Here is a 17,186-nt window from a genome sequence, read left to right as displayed (position 1 = left end):
TGATCCTTGCCTCAAGAGTTTAGTGGATAAAAATGAGACAAAATAAAACACAGTAGACAAAAAAAAAAAAAAAAAAGAGGAAAAAAGGGAAGGAAAAATGAGACAAAAAATGAGTAGTTGAGTGAGTCAGAGTTTGTCCTGGAGCAAAAATAAGATGTTGTTGGCAAAGGGAATAACTTCTCAAGATGTCATTTGAGAGCCCCAAGACTTTCCTTTTTTCTGGCTTCAAACTCCTGCATCCGCCTCTGGGCCATCCGTACAGCTTATCAGAGTTGATGCAACTCACCTGTCAAAAAAGCTTTCCCTTCCTTTAGCCCACGTAATTTATCTGCCGGTGAGAGAGGTTGACTGCAGTAAGGACTGGCTGAAGACCAGAGTTGATGTAAAGCAGACAGCCGGGTGTGTGGTGAAGGAGGGGAGGGAAGTGATGGTACCAAAGGGCTGTCAGATTGCCTCAGTTACCATGTGTAGTTTCCTTCTTGCCGTGTTATATTTAGTTCATTGGCCTGGTTTATTATTGTTATGTAGACACAGAAGAGAGCGTGCAAACAGCCGAGATGGAAACTCCTTAGGTGGGGTGAGCTCAGCTGTCAAAGGAAACTGAATGTGATCTTGCAGCCTCAGAGCAGGCTTATTAAACCAAGTCTTGACAGCAGAGTACTGAGAAGAGGCAGTGCTCTTCTCCCACCTACTAGCTAGGATGTCCCCATGGCATATGTGATCTGTCTCCCAGCCACTGAAGCAGAAACAGTATGCAGCAAGCGTTGTTCTGCCAGCTGGGAGGAGCATGGGGACAAAAGTAGGGCAAGACATGGAGCTGGGATAAGTTGATCAGTGCAGAACAAACAATTAGTACCATGGATGGTATTGCTGCTTAGCAGTTTTGGTATTATTTGGTGCAGACTGGCTTTAGAGATGCAGTACTGCTGCTGTTTTGGAGTATGCCCCTCATTAGCCTCTGTGCTATCCAAAAGATGACTGAACTGCTCCCAGAGCCACACTGAAAGGCCATATAACCTTATTTTTTGTAGATGCATCTGAGGTGGTCATCCTGCCGGATTCATGCCAGTCGGCTGGACTACTCAGCTGTCCCCTGGAAGAGGGAATTGTCTCTATTTCTTGTGAAGCCTTTTTTCAACTCTTTGACCTAGGTTCTTTGGCCCTGCGTAAATATATTAACAATAAATAATAAATATTTTAAAAATTTAAAAGCTCATTCTGTCACTGATTTCAGTTTTTCCAGAAAAACAGATGTTTGCTAGGTGGAGTGGTAGTATGGTACTGAGCAGAGACTGTGCACAGAATGGGATGCTAAGACTTGCAGGTGAATCCCCAGAAATCTGTTTCCTGTGTGACTTTGTCTTTACCCCTTCAGCATGACAAGGTCAGTGTATAACCTGAGGTCACATACTCTTTCTCAGTATCTTGTAAAATATTTTTACTTCTTTTGACCCAAGTAGTAAGTCAGTACTTTGCATGATGCTACATGTGTCTGTATCAAGACAGAAACAGACTGTGTACATTAAAATTGTTTAAAGAACAACTTTTAAAATTATGTACAAAATGCATATTCAAAGGCCTCTTTCCACAGCCGTACTAAGTACTCTTTCCAAGAGACAAAATTCCATTTCCAAATTCCAAAGCACACTTCTAAGCAGCTCAGAAGCTTTCTCTTCACTTATGTTGAGGCTGCATGAGTAGCATTTCTCAGGGTGTAGTTTCCTGATCGGCTTAGTCCCATCTAAATCCATGGTGCTACTGTGCCAAGCTGTGGTCCTGTCCCTTTAGAGCTTGTATAACTGTAGGTTTGGCTGGATTATGGAGCCGACTCAGGTGGAAACCAATCATTTGTTGCAGGATTAATTTGCAGCTGGATCAATACCGTCATCTGTCTGACTGTGTGCCCGCAGGAGTGCTAATGTCCACACCTGCCACCATCTCTCAGCAACAACACACACTTGCATGGGTTTATGCTGATCATAAACCCCACCCTGAGGCTGTTTCTTGGCTGTTCCAGCTCTGATTCACAGAAAAATGCAGTCTCAGGCACGGACTCCCTGTCCTCCACACTTATATTCGGTTTAGTCTGCTGATGCTGTTTTCCACTGTCATGAGACAAAGGGGCATTTAATGACTCCATTTCTTAGTCCGAATGAAAGGCAGTCATCGATCTTAGTCACACAGCTGCCCATAAATTAAAGGTGTATTATAAACCACTTAATTTCTAGCACTGTGTAACTGCATAGTAAAAGTGCATGTGGTGAAGGGCTGATGCTGCAAAGCCCGTCTCTCCCAGAAATGACGGAACGCGATCGGTTATAAATTAAGGCCGGCGATGGCAGCAGAGTCCCGCCCGTCACGCCAATTTTCGGAGGTTTTGCGCGCTCGTCCCCAGCGTGCCAAGCGTTTGGAGTTTCGCACGCGCGAACGGCGCTCCCCGCAGACCGCGTGCGGGCAGCGTTCCGCGCCGAAGCGCGGCTCGGCGCTCGCCAGACCCCTCCGTTAGCGCGGAGGCGGGGGGAGTGTCACACACAGCGGCCGCGGCCCTCCCCTCCCCGCCGCCGCCGGGCCTCGCGCCCTCCCCTCAGCGGCCGCCGGGCGCGCGCGGCTCCCTCGCGAGAGCTGCCGCCCGCCGCCCGCCGCCCGCCCCGCCCCGCCCCGCCCCCGCGCGCTGCAGCCCCGCCTCGCCGCTGCGCTCCGGGCGGGCCGGCGGGCGCGGAGCGCTGCGAGCAGCCATGATGGTGGGTGTCGGGGCGGCCGCGGTGCCGGGGCGGGGCGGGCGTGTGCGGCCGGGTCGCTAACCTGTGCGCTTTGTCTTCCCACCCCTCTCCTGCCGCCGGACGTGCCCCTCCGCGTCCACCCACCCCCCCTCCCCCGGCCCGCTCCGCCTCCTCCTCTTCGCCCCCAGCAGGAAGGCTCGGACGACGGCCCAGATTTCCTTTCGGAGGAGGACCGAGGTGTAAGTGCCGCGGGGCGGTGATAGGGACCCCGGCGCCGGGGGGCAGGGTGGGGGAGGGCAGGGTTGGCTCCCTCCCCCGGGGGGGACCGTCCGGCGGCTGCCCGGCCCGGGCACCGGGGGGGGCGGGGAGGGACACACGCGGGGTGCCGGGGGGCGGCTCGGGTCCGGGGTGTTTGTCCGCCGGGATCTGTTAATGTGGAAATAGCACAGCCTCCCTCGGAAATTAGTGTCTGTGCGCGTGTGTTTTGCCTTGAATTTTACATTGTTCCGTCACCCAAGTTTTGGAAGGGCAGCCCTTTCGTGCTTTGGGCTTGGCAGGGGGCTGTGTATGTTGCCGGAGATTCGTGTTCTCCCTCGGTGCCCTTCCCCGCTGCGGTGCGTGTCGCCCCCCGCACACCCCCGGCCGGGGCTGCGGTCCTGACCTGGTGGAGAGCACCAGGTTCCATCTTTAATCGTGAGCCAGGGCCTAGGTGAAATAGTCCTGCCCTCCCTCCTGTCTTTAGGCCCCGGGGGCTCTCCCGTAGATAACAATGGGACGTTTACATTGCGGGCGCACACTGCATAATAAACTCTTTATTGAAAAGAAGTTCTGTTGTTGGGACAGGATGCCACGATTATGTTTCTTACTGAGAGAACGTTTTCCTCTGGCCTTCGTTTCTCTTCTAACTGCTGCATCCATCTTTCTTTAACTTCCCTGCCTCACTTAAGCAACAAATCAACTAATCTAGTGTAGTTTATTCAGACTGGTTACCCCTGTCAGTTAGTATCTTGAGAAAGACTGATGCTGAACAAGGTAGGAGAGCAGCTTCTGGGTTGCTTAGTTTGCCTTGGCTGTTGCTGGTTATTAAAGTGGCTATATCCAGTATATTACTAAAAAATATAAAATCTGAAGCACACTGTGTTGTTATACCCTTTTATCATGCATGCCATACTCAAGTGTCAAATATAATGTTAAGTACCAAGTGATTTTTGACTGTGTGCATATGGTAGGAATTCAGTGCATTTTGTGTTTCAGTTTATGACCAGAAATTAAAAAAGGAATTGTAGTACTGTGTTAGGCTGATTCTGGCCACTGTAGAGCTTTTGCCTTTAAATATACAGTCAGTTTACTAAGAATATTGGATAAAAAAGAGAGAAGGTGGAAATTGTTATCCGAGGAGCGTCTTCAGAACAAGGACTGAAGAACTTGTTAATTATGGAGTTGCATTTTACATAATTGTCCGTGGTACTTAGGAACAGACATTGACATGCACGTTGTCTTTATCTGAAGGTGCAGGTGGAACATAACAACATGGATCTGATCCCGTGTGAAACTTGGTTGGTTGGTTATTGGTTTTCCCTCTAAGGCTGTAGGTAGTCAGAGTTCACAGGGTAATTTGAAAGCCTTGAGAAATCTCTTAGCAGCCTTGTTTGTGCTGTTGGATGGACAACTTACATCATCTCAGTTGGCCAAGTGCAGTCTTTTTTTTTTTTTTTTTTTTTTTTTTTTCCCTCCCTCCCCCATCCTCATCCAGTGCTGAGGAATTAAACCAGAAGAGTGTATTTCTCCTTTCCCTAATTTTTTTAGGTTTCTTATTTTCAGTCACTCTGGGTTTTTAATTTTTTCACTACTATGTAAATCCCCGGGGTTAAAACACAAGTAATCTGCATGATTTTGACTGTGATACAGAAAATCTAATCAGAAGCAATACTGGCAGTCTGTTCATGAATGGATTTCCTGTGCTTTAATCTTCAAAACCATAACTTTTTTTTCCTCTTAGTAGCAGTAGTAAAAATAAACAACTTTTCATAAAGTGTTTCCATGGTTCTGATTAGTTGCCTTCCTCTGTTTGCAATTAAAAAAATGAGTAGGTCAAGCCTTTATTTGAAAGCATGGATGGAAACTTCTGGTTAGAGTAATTGAGCTTTTAGTTTTAAAAATCAGTACTCTTTCCTCTCTAGAACTCAGATATTGCTATGACAGCTGTACTGTTAACTCTTCAGAGTCATGTTGGTCAGCCACAGTTGTGTTAAGTTTAATGTCGGGGTGATGGGATGAAAAGAGGGCTGGAAATTATTCTGATGCCACATAGAGCAGTAATTCTCAAACAATTGTGTTGTATCATATGGAGACTTTTCCGGATAATTGTAAAACAGAGTGCTGGGGCTTATTTTTGAGGAAGTAGCAGTGGGTGGTCTGTAGAAGGAACTTATTATAAATGGTCTGCATAAAATGAACTTGCAGGAATTGCTTTTCTAAATCTCACTTAGGAAGGTACTGTTGAGTTTGCTTGGAGTAGCAGTTCCTGTTGTTTTTTTGTTTTGTTTTGTTTGCTTTTTTGTTCTCTAACATAATACAGGCTTTGAAAGGTGATATAGTATTGCTCTACTAGTGTACTAGCTCTTCTGTGTTTTATAGCTATATAAACTTTTGCTAACTTGGCTAATTCTCATGAGCTATCCCTTAGAACAGCTATGCTAGAAACTTAATGCTGTGATGACACTTTGTAATCTTTAGTTGTAAAAGTAGTGCTTGTTCCCCTTGCTCTGTGTATTTATCTGCGTGCAAAGAACCTGCTGAAGAAAGGGTCCTTTTTCTCTTTAACATTTTTGAAAGAGGTTAGAGTATAGAAGTCACTGTTAACGGATGACATTAGCTAGGAATATAAGGTTTGGTTGTTTCCCTTGACTCTACCAGCTTCCTTCCATTGCCATCTGAAGTATAATTGATCCTTGAGCAAGACCTTAGGTGCTAAATCCTCTCCTTGAATTGTGTTCTCTTTTAGTAGTGTAACATTGCTTAGCTCTGTTTTGGCTTCTGGTATTTTCTAGACCCTTTGAATAAAACAGGGACTTTCCTGATATAACATAGGAAACTAAGGCAGCTAAATTAAATTAGCTTTTGTTTTACAAGTTGTTCAGCATGGGTGTAGAGTATGTATCTAAGCATAAAATTATTGCGCTATGTTGTATGTATTAGATGGGAGGTGGGAGTGGGGGAGAGATACAAAGAGACTGTATCTCACCTCCATTTTTTCCAGAATTTAAGGTACTTTCATTTCAGTTTTCATCCAAATCAGGTTTTGTAGCATTTTACTTTTTCATTTTCTACTCCCTTCATGACTAGAAAACCATCCATTGGTGACGGTTTTCTTTTTGAAGCAGTGATGAAGAGATTGCTTAAGTTTGTTGTGTGATGATGTTGTTTGTGAATTTAATTCCCATTAATGCAATGCGAACCGTTGTGCCACATGAATGCAGTTAAAGTCCTTCAACTTTTTGATTGTCTTTGACACCTTTCATAAATGCTTCATTACCATTGCAGATGAAAATGTTCCCTGTTGGCTGTCAGGCTACAAAGCATAATTTAACATATGATTACACTCTTCAAAACTGTTACAAACTAAACTCAGTATAAATCAAACAAATCGTCCTTTATTGCTGTATGTCATAAGTGAAGTTGTCATGTTTAGGTAGCTCTTAATTTTCTCAGCACAGATAAGCATTTTGTTTTTAAAGTTGTGAATAGTGCATAAAGCCAGAGTGCGCTGTGCTAGAGGCTGCATGCACACTAGTGACAAACTTGAACAGCTGTTATGCTGAGTCTTAAATTTTGTACTGGACCACTTTTTTTTTGTTTGTTTTTAAAAAAAGGAGGGGAAAAAAGCATTTTAGTAGAAATTCTTATGATCTGTGAGAGTCTACAATTTGGATCTACAATTTGGAGTGCCATTTGGATGATCCAGATTATTTGCTGAGGCTGCTCTGTTTGTTAATGTTTTCTGGGGGACCAGAGAAAAACAAATAGTACCCCAGACAGTGTAACCACTAAAAACTTCTTTGCAAGCTGAAAAATGTGGTGTCATGACATGAGGCAGACATTGGTATGTCAGATTATATTTTTTTTTCCTAAATTAGATGTTAAGCACATTGGAAACACAGTAGGAGCTAGGAGATTCTGCCTCCGAGAAGTCATCTGCAATGGATCGTTGCATGATAATATGCCTTTGTGTGAGGCAGTGACCCCCTAAACCTTGGGAAAATAAACTAAAAAGCAATGCCCAAATCACGTGTGTGAATAAATTACTGTTGTGGTTGTTTTAATGATTTTCAACTTTGATGTAAGGAAAAGCTACTGCTATTTGTGTAATGGCTATTGAACTGTTATATTTTGCTAGCCTAGCAGAATATGCTAGACTGTATGATTTTGGTTTACTTTAGTACACTAATTCTAAGATGTATTAGTCTGGTTGCTACTACATTAGCATCAGAGTTTTCTGTGCATTGAGGTTAACAAGAAAACTAGAGTGGGAGCTGACCACTATGATTTAAAATAAGGATTAAGATAACTTCTTGAAAACAAGATGTGACAGTTGATGCTTTTCTCCTAGTGCAGTTCCGGTGCCTTGCAGTGTTACCTTCAAAATGTGCTCATGTGTAACCTTCGTGCTGTGTGTTACTGATACTTAAAGCATTTTTGTACTTGAGTATGGGCTTCAAAATTCAGTCCTGAAAAATTTTTCAGGGAAAAAGTCTATCTTTTTATGGCAAAATATTTTTACACTGTAGAATGTGATATTTCTAGAAAAAATGCAGCATCAGAGAAAACACAGTGTCTCAATAAAAAGTAAGCCTCATGGGCGTGACATTGAAATATTTTTTGACAATATGCTTGGAGAAGATTTCAGAGTTAACCTTAGTACTTCTAGAAATATTCTGAATGTTGATCATGACGATGAAGTTGTCATGGCACAAACTGTTCTAGAGCTGCAAGGGTGAGGGGACTCAACTTTCCATTTGGGGCCTAGATGAGGGTTGTTTCACCAAGTACTGTTGAAGCCTTTGGGCCAGTTACTGCCAAACATTGCGGTGCTTGGATAATCTTTCAATTTTTCTATATTTGATCACTGTCTCATTTTCTTTTTGATGTGACTTTGGAACTTTTTTGTAAGGGACTTCAGGTTTCACATCTTGTGGAAAAAAAAAAAGCATATTCCTTGCACTTTTGCCATTTCTTGTGCTGATTTTGAAAAGATTGAAATCTTGGGTTTGGTTTTGTTGTGTTTTTGTTTTGTTTTGTTTTTTTTCCATCCGAAAAATATTTCGAAGGAGACTTAGCTCTGTGAAGTTCAAGTTTTATTTTTTTGAAGCTTTTTCAGTATATCATGGGAAATATCAAACAAAAGAATAGTGTAAGATAATGTGAGTAAACCAGATCTTTAATAGCTCTTGTTTCTTTGAAATATAGGCCTGTTTTTCTCCTTAAAAGTACCTTTCCAACTGTTGGAACCTTTATAATTACCTTTACAAATACATTTACTTACAGCAGTTTGTTGATTCAGGGGAGTGAGGGGAATGAAGAAGAGAACAAAGAGAAAAACCTACTGAACTTGCTGTTGTCTGTAAATGTACTTTGTCTTGATCGTCTCAATTACTAGATAGTTAACAATGCACAGAAATGAAAATAGTGTACTAGTGAGGAGTGCCATAAAGGAAATTATTTGTATGGTCGCGTGTGCCATTATGAGTACTACTGGAATTTCTTTTTCTGCTGGAAATAATCTTTTAATGTTGGATTTTTTTTGTAACCTATCTTCAGTTTTTTAACAATGTTCAGCACTGCAGGTTCATGGTTCTTCTCAAGGGAAGAATAAGGGAAATATAATTAACTCTTTTTTTTTTTTTTTAAGCTAAATAGATTTTTCTTTGTTTAGCTTAGAGCAATAAATGTAGATCTCCAGACTGATGCTGCTTTGCAAGTGGATATCTCAGATGCACTCAGTGAGAGAGACAAAGTGAAATTCACTGTCCATACAAAGGTAAAAGACTGGATTTGTACACTGAACATTTTCCTAATTATATAGAAAAGAAAGTTTGCTTAATTTGTTTATTGAAACGTAACACAATCCAAGGGAAATGAGAAAGTAGCATTATCTCATGTTTAAGAGACTGTGTAGCTGCAGTGCTTAAGAAAAAGATGGCTAAAAAGTTACAGGTTAAAAAACGGTTTAGAAAAAAGTGATGTTCAATTTTTTGTACTGATGTGTTTTCATGCCATTCCCATGTTTAGTAATTGGCCTATTTGTGGGTAGAATCTTTAATATACTTCAGTGTTCTTCAGTGTAGTTTTTTTATGAGATTAGCCATGGTTTCAGATTCTAAAGATATATTTCATAATGGAATTACATTCAAGAATCATTTTTAGTTACTGGTTGTTTATGACTTTTCTTTTTTTTTTTAGATTTGAATGCTTATTGTTTGCAGAATCACAGAATAGTTGAGGTTGAATGAAATTTCTGGAGATCATTTAGTCCCATCTCCTCCCTCATTCCCACCATTAAATCAGGATGAACCAGAGCACATTGCTTAGGACTTACCCTCTTGGGTTTTTAATATCTCCAAGGGTGGAGACTTCACAGCCTCTGTGAGCAATCCTTTACAATTGATTGCTGCATTAAGACAGGGGTAATTATTGCTGTATGACTTTTTTTGTTGTCGAATCCTTACTTGGATGATTGGATTATTTTTACAGGGGTATTTTTGTTGTTCCTTCAAGGTGTTTTTCATATACTCATGAAAACATTGTGGTGTTTTGGGGTTTTTTGGGGAGGGATGGGGGTGGGGTTTTTTTTCCCCCCATAATTCTTCCTTCTTTTCGCCTTCTAGAGTTCCTTACCAAATTTCAAACAAAATGAATTTTCTGTTGTCCGACAACATGAAGAGTTTATCTGGCTTCATGATTCTTTTGTTGAGAATGAGGACTATGCTGGTTATATTGTAAGTATTACAGTTTTTTTGGTTTATGTGCACTTTTCTGTGGCCTGTATCAAAAGTACTTGTGACTGCTTTTAAATGCAATGGAAACGGCAGATGTTCATTCCACCTGAAATCAGATCAGATGCTTTAATACATAATTTTGTGCAATTACACAAAATTAATGGTTGAAGCAACCTTGGAGGAAAGTTGCTGTAGTTGCCATACTTTCTTGCCTTTCGCTCCTAAGGAATGAGTAATTTAATCTGTATCCAAGTGTATTTTTAGTTCACTGTCTTAAAAGTGTGGGAGATAGATGAACTGTATAACTTGGTGGTATTGTTTTTACAAGCTAATGTTTAACTTAGGGACAAATTTCATGTTGCCTTTGTTTTAGCTGGAATGGCAGAGAGCAGTAACTGAGCTCTAGTATTTAATCTTTTTAGTTTTCATTATGGAGATCAGAATCATTGTATCATAAATCAGTTGGAGGGGAAAAAAACAGCGCAAATACCATCTGGAATCACAGAGAACCTTAATATATGACTTAACAACTTACATTCTGGAGTTTATTTCAGGCTTCCAGGGAACAGAGGTCCCAAAATAGTCACCTTACGATACTGACTGTTAAAAATGGGTACTACTGTTCATACTTTAATTACAAATAGGAATATTTGTTACCTTGTCATGAAAGTTAGATATTAATTTTGTGTTTGGTGGGATGCCTACTGATTCAGAATGTAAACATATATTTCTAATTGACTGGTGGTTACATTACAGTGAATATAATGTGATGTGTCATACCATTCTTGAGCTAGTTTTTTTTTTTCAGTCAGCAAAACTATTTGAAGTGACAAGACCTTTAGTGGGGTAATAACTAGTTTCAGACAGTTGACTGCGTAGATGCTGGATTTTGATTTTTTTGTAATGTATTAATGTAATGGGCATGGGCAAATATTGATGAACTAAAATTTAAGCACAGTTTAGCTTTGTTCTGTGTCCCTTTATTGATAGCAATTCAGGATTAGTTCGACTGCATATTTTCTCTTTCAATGTTAATATACTATATTACAAGATTAACCTAGAGACTTGTTTACTGTGTGCTTTGTTATATCAACAGATGTATCTTTGATGTCAACAGTGCTGCAAGAAAGAACTAGTGCCTGCAAACAAAATGGAATATTTTTTTTGGTTTAAAGTTTTGCAGAGTTATAAATGGATGGTGGGAAAACAATTATGAAATTCTTTATTTTTCTCTTAAAAAGAAATAATCTTTACCAAATAATCTAAACCAAAATTAATTATAAAATAATGATTTCAAGTTTTAATTATTTGTCATGGGAAAGCTAGGTATTATTTGGTTTCTGTTGTAATTGAACTACTGAAGCCATTAGTTAATACTTCAGTAATCTTCAAGGAAAATTGGCCAAAATTGGTATAGTATTGCAGCATGTCTAACTCATGAATGAGAGACTTTATCCATAAATACTGTAATGAATGGTGAAAGAGAGTGCCATATATTAAAAAGCTGCAGGCAATCTACAGTTCCTGTACTGAATGGATGATGTTTGACTGAGATGAGCAATTAAAAAAAATTTGATTCAATTCCAGATTCCACCAGCACCACCCAGGCCTGACTTTGATGCCTCAAGGGAGAAATTGCAGAAACTTGGAGAAGGGGAAGGATCAATGACTAAAGAAGAATTCACCAAGATGAAACAAGAACTGGAGGCGTATGTAGACTTGATTACTACTACTTTTTTTTTTAATTTATTCCTCAACTTTAAATGCTGTTTTCTGTCCCATGTTTCCAATTTCACAGTAATGGTTCTCTGAGATATAGGCTTGAGAATCCAGTTGCTACATAACCAAGTTTATCTTAGTGATCATGATCAGAGCCATTAGGAAAATTGTAGAAACAATTTCATGGAAGATCTGAAACAGGAAAAAAAAGGCATCTTGTTCTTGAGCATCCTTTTATAAGGAGACAACTAGTTAGATCCTTTTCTTCACAGAACACCTGCAAAGGGAGGAAGTAACCTCTATCTTTTTAGTTCTGGTATTTCCCATTTTATAAGCATAATGAGACTTTAAGGTTGATACATAGGGATTTTTACATGTGGTTGGTACTGTAAACATAGATGCCAACCTTATGTTCCCTAAGACATTTGAAGATTATTAGAAAATACTTTTTTTTTGACACTCCTCTTTTTTTTTTTTTCTTTTTTTTTTTTTTTTTTCGCAAGGAGAATATACTTCCTGAAAATAGTATTTTCCCTTACTGTGAATTTAATGTGTACTGAAATATCTGCTCTAAGGATTTTGGTTCCATATAGAGTTACACAGTGAAGCTTCTCCTTGCTTCATCCACTTTCCTTATCATGCATTCACTTCTTTGATCTTTTTCCTGTCATTGGTTTCAGTTTTCAAGTGTATATTTACACTGCTTCTAGACTGCTTCTATCAAGAGCTCTGAATTGGCAAGAAAAGTACACAGAACTCTTAGAACTGCTGCTTTGTCTCCGAACTCCAGCTGCTGTGAGCAAATGTCTTAAAATGCTCTGTATTGGTGTTATGTACAACATAATTTATAGCAGAGTAGATATACACTTCATATGCAGAAAACTGGAAATAAGCAAAACACTATAGATTTTAAAGAATCTGTGGTTTTCCAGCGGCCCTGATCATGATTCTCTTGTGGTCTGGTTAGGGGTTGGATAACACAGAAAACTTTGAGTTTCTTCTACTGCCACCTCCATCCTCTGCATCCTCCTTTTTTGTCTTCACTGAATGACTCCTACTCTCACTGAGATCAAACATCTCCCAACACTGGCCCTGCTGGTTTGCTGGTATGTAAATCTTAACCTCCTTGCACACAGTGGAAGCAAAAGTGTTGATTATCATTTCACTGTTTGACCTTGGAATGGAGAAAAGAGCCCTTTTCCTCATTTCTAGACAAGTTACATCTTATTCATTGAATTTGCAAAGCAAAATGAATTCTAGCAAACTTGTATTAATAAGAATACCTTCCTCTTAATTAAATCACAGATGAGTAATTGCTTTAAAGTTGAGTTGACTGAACTGGGCAACTATGCGATTATCATGGTTAAATGTGATTTTTTCGGCTATATCTACCAAATGCAGCACTTAATTTCACTTTTAGAACCACTATGAAGCAAGACATCCACATAAGCTTCAGCTCAAAAAGACTAGGTGCATTAACATGGAATAAAAGACCGCTATTTAAACAGCTAACAAAACTACATGAACATTTAAATAAGTAAGGAGAGTGCAAATAGGCAAGGGGATGGAGGTGGGGAGGAAGGAATTTGCACATCAGATACACAGTATATAGTGACTGTAGTCTGTATCTCAATTTCTTGATTTTTAGGGAATTGGGGAAAGGACAATTAAATGAGGTTATACTTTCAGCAAACCAGTCTGTGTTAGCTAGCCTTAAAAATTATAATGTATTTGTTGAATCTTCATTAAAAGTCTCTTTAATATGTTAGGGCTTCACGTTTCCCCCTAGTATTAATATTGTACTATTTATTTATGTATATATCAAATATTGGAGTGATAACTCTACTATATCAATTTATGATTTTGTATCCTTACTGAGGATGTCTTAAAGCTGCTCACTAGGCTTATCTCAAACTTAATTACTTCATGTGAAATTCTTATGTCTGTCTTGTTTCTTGTTTTCAGTGAATATTTGGCAATATTCAAGAAGACAGTTGCAATGCATGAAGTGTTTTTGTGTCGCGTGGCAGCACATCCTATTTTGAGAAAGGATTTAAATTTCCATGTATTCTTGGAATATAATCAGGATGTGAGTATTGAAAAACTGAATTGCTGGCAAGAGAAATCAAGATGTACATTTATGGTAGGATGGAAAGTTGATTAAGAGAGCTTTACCTCCCAGAGCAAATTGCATCGATTCCTTCATACCAGACATACTTATGTTGTAAAAGTTAGAAATTCATTTGGTCTGTAGGAGCTCATTTTCTTGCCACCTGGGGAACCAAATGCACTATGTGCCCTAGCCTCAGCATCAAAAATATTAATGTGAATAATATTCAATATGTTTTGGTTTAAAAAGATTAGCTTTTGATGGTGATTTCACATGACGTTATGCTTGTCCACTCTTTGAATTTTTTTTTTTTTTTTTGCTGGGAAGGATGATGCAACAAAGTTGGAATGGTAATGTTTAGGAATTGAAACTGTGGTTTAAATTCTGTTGCTAATAAAACCAGAGAAAATTTCTAATTAAATGTTCTGATAACGAAAGCCTTTTTATTAATAATGTAGGTGAAAATCTGGTTAATTTTTTTCTAGATATTGGACCAGTGTGGCAATCCACATGTTACATACTGAGTTGCTATCTAATTTTGAGTTAATGGGGAGGACTTTCTGTATTCATAATAACTCTTTGGTGTTGGAGTTGGTGGTTGCTCATATTCTGCAATTTTTAGTTGCTTTTTAAAATTTAATAAATCAGCATTGAATGTTGAAGAAATCATTACAAAAATTGGCTCAACTGAGTGCATGCGGAACTTCAAAATATGCCACAGAGGATCATCTTGTAGCTTGATGTAGAAATGCTTACTGGTTCAGGAACTCAGCTTACCTAAATTGGGCAAATTTAGATGAACAGGAAAAGTGTGAGGGGGCTGAAACCGACATTATCCTCAGCGCAGTGAGGGGTAAATGCTTCTGTAGTTTCTGAAAGTCAAAGATCTGCCATTCTACAATTAAAAGAGCAAAACCTGGATATGTTAGGTTAACTCAACAGCTATACTGTGCATGATGAATACTGTATTATTGATAATTGAAATGTACACTTTGTACATTTGGTGCTAAAATGTTGCTAATTTTTTATTTTTCTTTTACCCTGAAATAGTGTTTTAGATGATAAAGAACAGTCTAGTAAACGAGGTAGTCTGTCATTCTGGGTGCATGGTGCCCTGTCCCCATTAATGCAGAGTATAAGACTAAGTAGAGAGCAGGAAAACTAGTTTAGGAGTAGAAAGGTATGGTAGTAGGTTTTGTTTTTTTGTTGTTTTTTTTTTTTTTTAAGCTTATATTACCTCCAGAAAATGAACTAATTTGGTAAATGAATTTGTTTTTCAGTTGAGTGTTCGTGGGAAAAATAAGAAGGAGAAACTTGAAGACTTCTTTAAAAATATGGTTAAATCAGCAGATGGTGTCATTGTTTCAGGAGTAAAGGTGATTACTGCTTAACATATAAAGATTTAAAATGTATTAACATTGTTGTCCCCTTTTTTTAATGAAGCAGTATTTAACATAGCTACAAAAAAGGGCTTTTTGTAGTGATATTTAACTTGAGAATTAGAGGCAGACCATAGGAAGGAACGTGTGGCCCTGGATGCAAGATAATTGAGAGCTATCTGATTGCTTCTGTGAAAGAGGGCTTTATGAAATTAAGCATTTATGCTTAATATTAAGCTATTAATATTAAGCTGTTTTATGAAATTAAGCATTTTTTTAAGCCATAGATAATTGACAATCTGGCTTTTGTTCCGGGCTGTCATTTTATACAGTGGGAAAGCAGTGCTAGCTTTGACAGGTGCTACAGCTCTGAAGTTACTAACAGTGTGAGTTTTAGTAGCCTTGTAACAGCCTTCTATCCTTCTACTGTTTCGAAGCTCAGAGCTGTAGTAGAGGTGATACTATTTTTCCCAGTAGATGCAAGAATGTAACTGAGACAGAAAAAAATCAAACCAAAACAAAAAAACCCAACCCAAAACCACAAAACCAAACCAACAAACAAAAATCCTCATGTTTAATGACAATTCAATTTAACTTCAACTTTTCCATTTTTATAACAAACATAAATTCTCCAGAAGATTATTTTGATCTCCTTTCTTTCAACTACAAGCAAATTAGAGGAGCTGAAGTTCTTAGTTATAAGATCCTGAGTTCTGAAACTGTTGGAAGGTGGATATAACTATGGATTAATTATGTCTTGGAGAAAAATACATGGTCCAGCAGTTTTCATAAGCACATTGTTCAATGCCCATGTTGTAGGCTATTTCATGGTATTGAGCATCTGTTCTATTTTAGAGGGTTTTTAAAAATAAATATAAACCAAATATCTCAAATTGTAATACAGAAAATATTAAAATCGTCGCTCCTGTGCTAGGAGTTTATATGTTCTCTGCTGTGACCCCAGCATCTGTGCAACTGGGTGTCTTTATTCCCCTTCCCTCTTTTCTAGGTAGATGTTCTTTTATTAAGTACTTGACATTTATTCTATTTTTCTGTCACCAAGGTGGTAGTTAGTAGTGGAATTATTTCCTTCACTTAAGGTTTAGTTATCTAGACCTTCAAGATGCTTGTTACAAAATCTTAATAAAATTTCAGGTCATGACAAAATAAGTGAAGAAGAAATCAGTTTACATAAATGGTATTTTAGACAACAAAAATGGATTGCATTTCATGTCACAGCAACAGCAATATATGCAAATTAACTCTGTAGTTGCTCTGTATGGAATGAGAGAGGTCCTGTTTTTTAAATTGCTCTTGTTTTTTGTAGGATGTGGATGACTTCTTTGAACATGAAAGAACATTTCTTGTAGAATATCACAACCGGGTCAAAGATGCCTCTGCCAAATCTGATAAAATGACAAGATCACATAAAAGTGAGTTATTTTTCCAGGGTAAATACAGTACTAGTTTTAAGTGTACAGAAGTTGTTCGTGAGGAGCAGTAATTTTTAATTTTCTTTTTGCATGCAAAAAGTGAATTAATTTCTTCAAATATAGCCTTCGGATAGTCTAAAGAAGCTTAATCTGACTTTCAAAGTTTAGCCTTTGTTGTAATAGAGCCAGATGGAGTAAGAACAGCCTGACATGATACTGAAGATATCTTGATTCTTCATGCTGTCCCTTTGAAGAGAAACACACTTTATGTAATAATACTTTTTTGAAGTTTGATTCTTAATCTTTAAAGTATAAAGTTAGGTAATATAGCAGTATATGTGATTTTTACTCCTAATGAAGTTGCTTTTGATTGGATGAGCTTGCATTCATTAGAGTGCAGTTTCTTGGCACACTAGGCATTGCATTACCTTGCTCAGCAACAAACTCCTATTTGGGCTGTTAGTTCTAGACCAAGAAGTCAGGTTTCCGTTTTTCAGCCTATTAGAATGTAACTGGAATGTGTACATTCAGTAGCTTGGTTTGCAGGACCCCTTTTCATACTGTGATGAGATTGTCCACTTAGCTGTTGATTTCTCTTCCTGAGCTGAGTGCTAACTAATGTGATTTCTGGAAGCTGCAGAGAGTCTTCTCGACTGCAGTTCATTTATTTGAGAAAATGGAAGATCTTTGGTTTAGGACTATTGTGTTTGGTTTAAGATTACTATGTTTTTAGAAGCTCAGAAAAAACTTGACCTTTGTTGCCCTTGATTTTAAGCTTTTTTGCCTAGATAAATCAAAATCGAACTACTAGATTCTATGTACTTTCTTGA

General features: G+C 38.7%; 1 protein-coding gene across 2 annotated transcripts in view; it reads left to right on the top strand.

Moving 5' to 3' along the window:
• Positions 1 to 2,657: 2,657 nt before the first annotated feature.
• The window catches only part of SNX6 (sorting nexin 6), a 28,608-nt gene continuing 14,079 nt past the window's right edge, over positions 2,658 to 17,186 (top strand). The window contains exons 1-8 of one of the 2 annotated variants that reach the window (XM_042791005.1): positions 2,658 to 2,741; positions 2,912 to 2,959; positions 8,653 to 8,757; positions 9,605 to 9,715; positions 11,303 to 11,424; positions 13,400 to 13,523; positions 14,825 to 14,920; positions 16,251 to 16,356. In XM_042791005.1, coding sequence (XP_042646939.1) covers positions 2,736 to 2,741; positions 2,912 to 2,959; positions 8,653 to 8,757; positions 9,605 to 9,715; positions 11,303 to 11,424; positions 13,400 to 13,523; positions 14,825 to 14,920; positions 16,251 to 16,356 — 718 coding nt within the window. In that variant the 5' untranslated portion in view covers positions 2,658 to 2,735. Of the gene's footprint in view, positions 2,742 to 2,908; positions 2,960 to 8,652; positions 8,758 to 9,604; positions 9,716 to 11,302; positions 11,425 to 13,399; positions 13,524 to 14,824; positions 14,921 to 16,250; positions 16,357 to 17,186 lie in introns of both variants that reach the window. The other variant, XM_042791004.1, reaches the window with a different exon arrangement.

This window comes from Tyto alba, unplaced genomic scaffold (genome assembly GCF_018691265.1).
Source record: "Tyto alba isolate M040663 unplaced genomic scaffold, T.alba_DEE_v4.0 Super-Scaffold_18, whole genome shotgun sequence".
Lineage (NCBI taxonomy): Eukaryota > Metazoa > Chordata > Aves > Strigiformes > Tytonidae > Tyto > Tyto alba.
The sequence above is the reverse complement of the archived record's forward strand: the minus strand, read 5'-3'. Positions and strand labels throughout refer to the sequence as shown.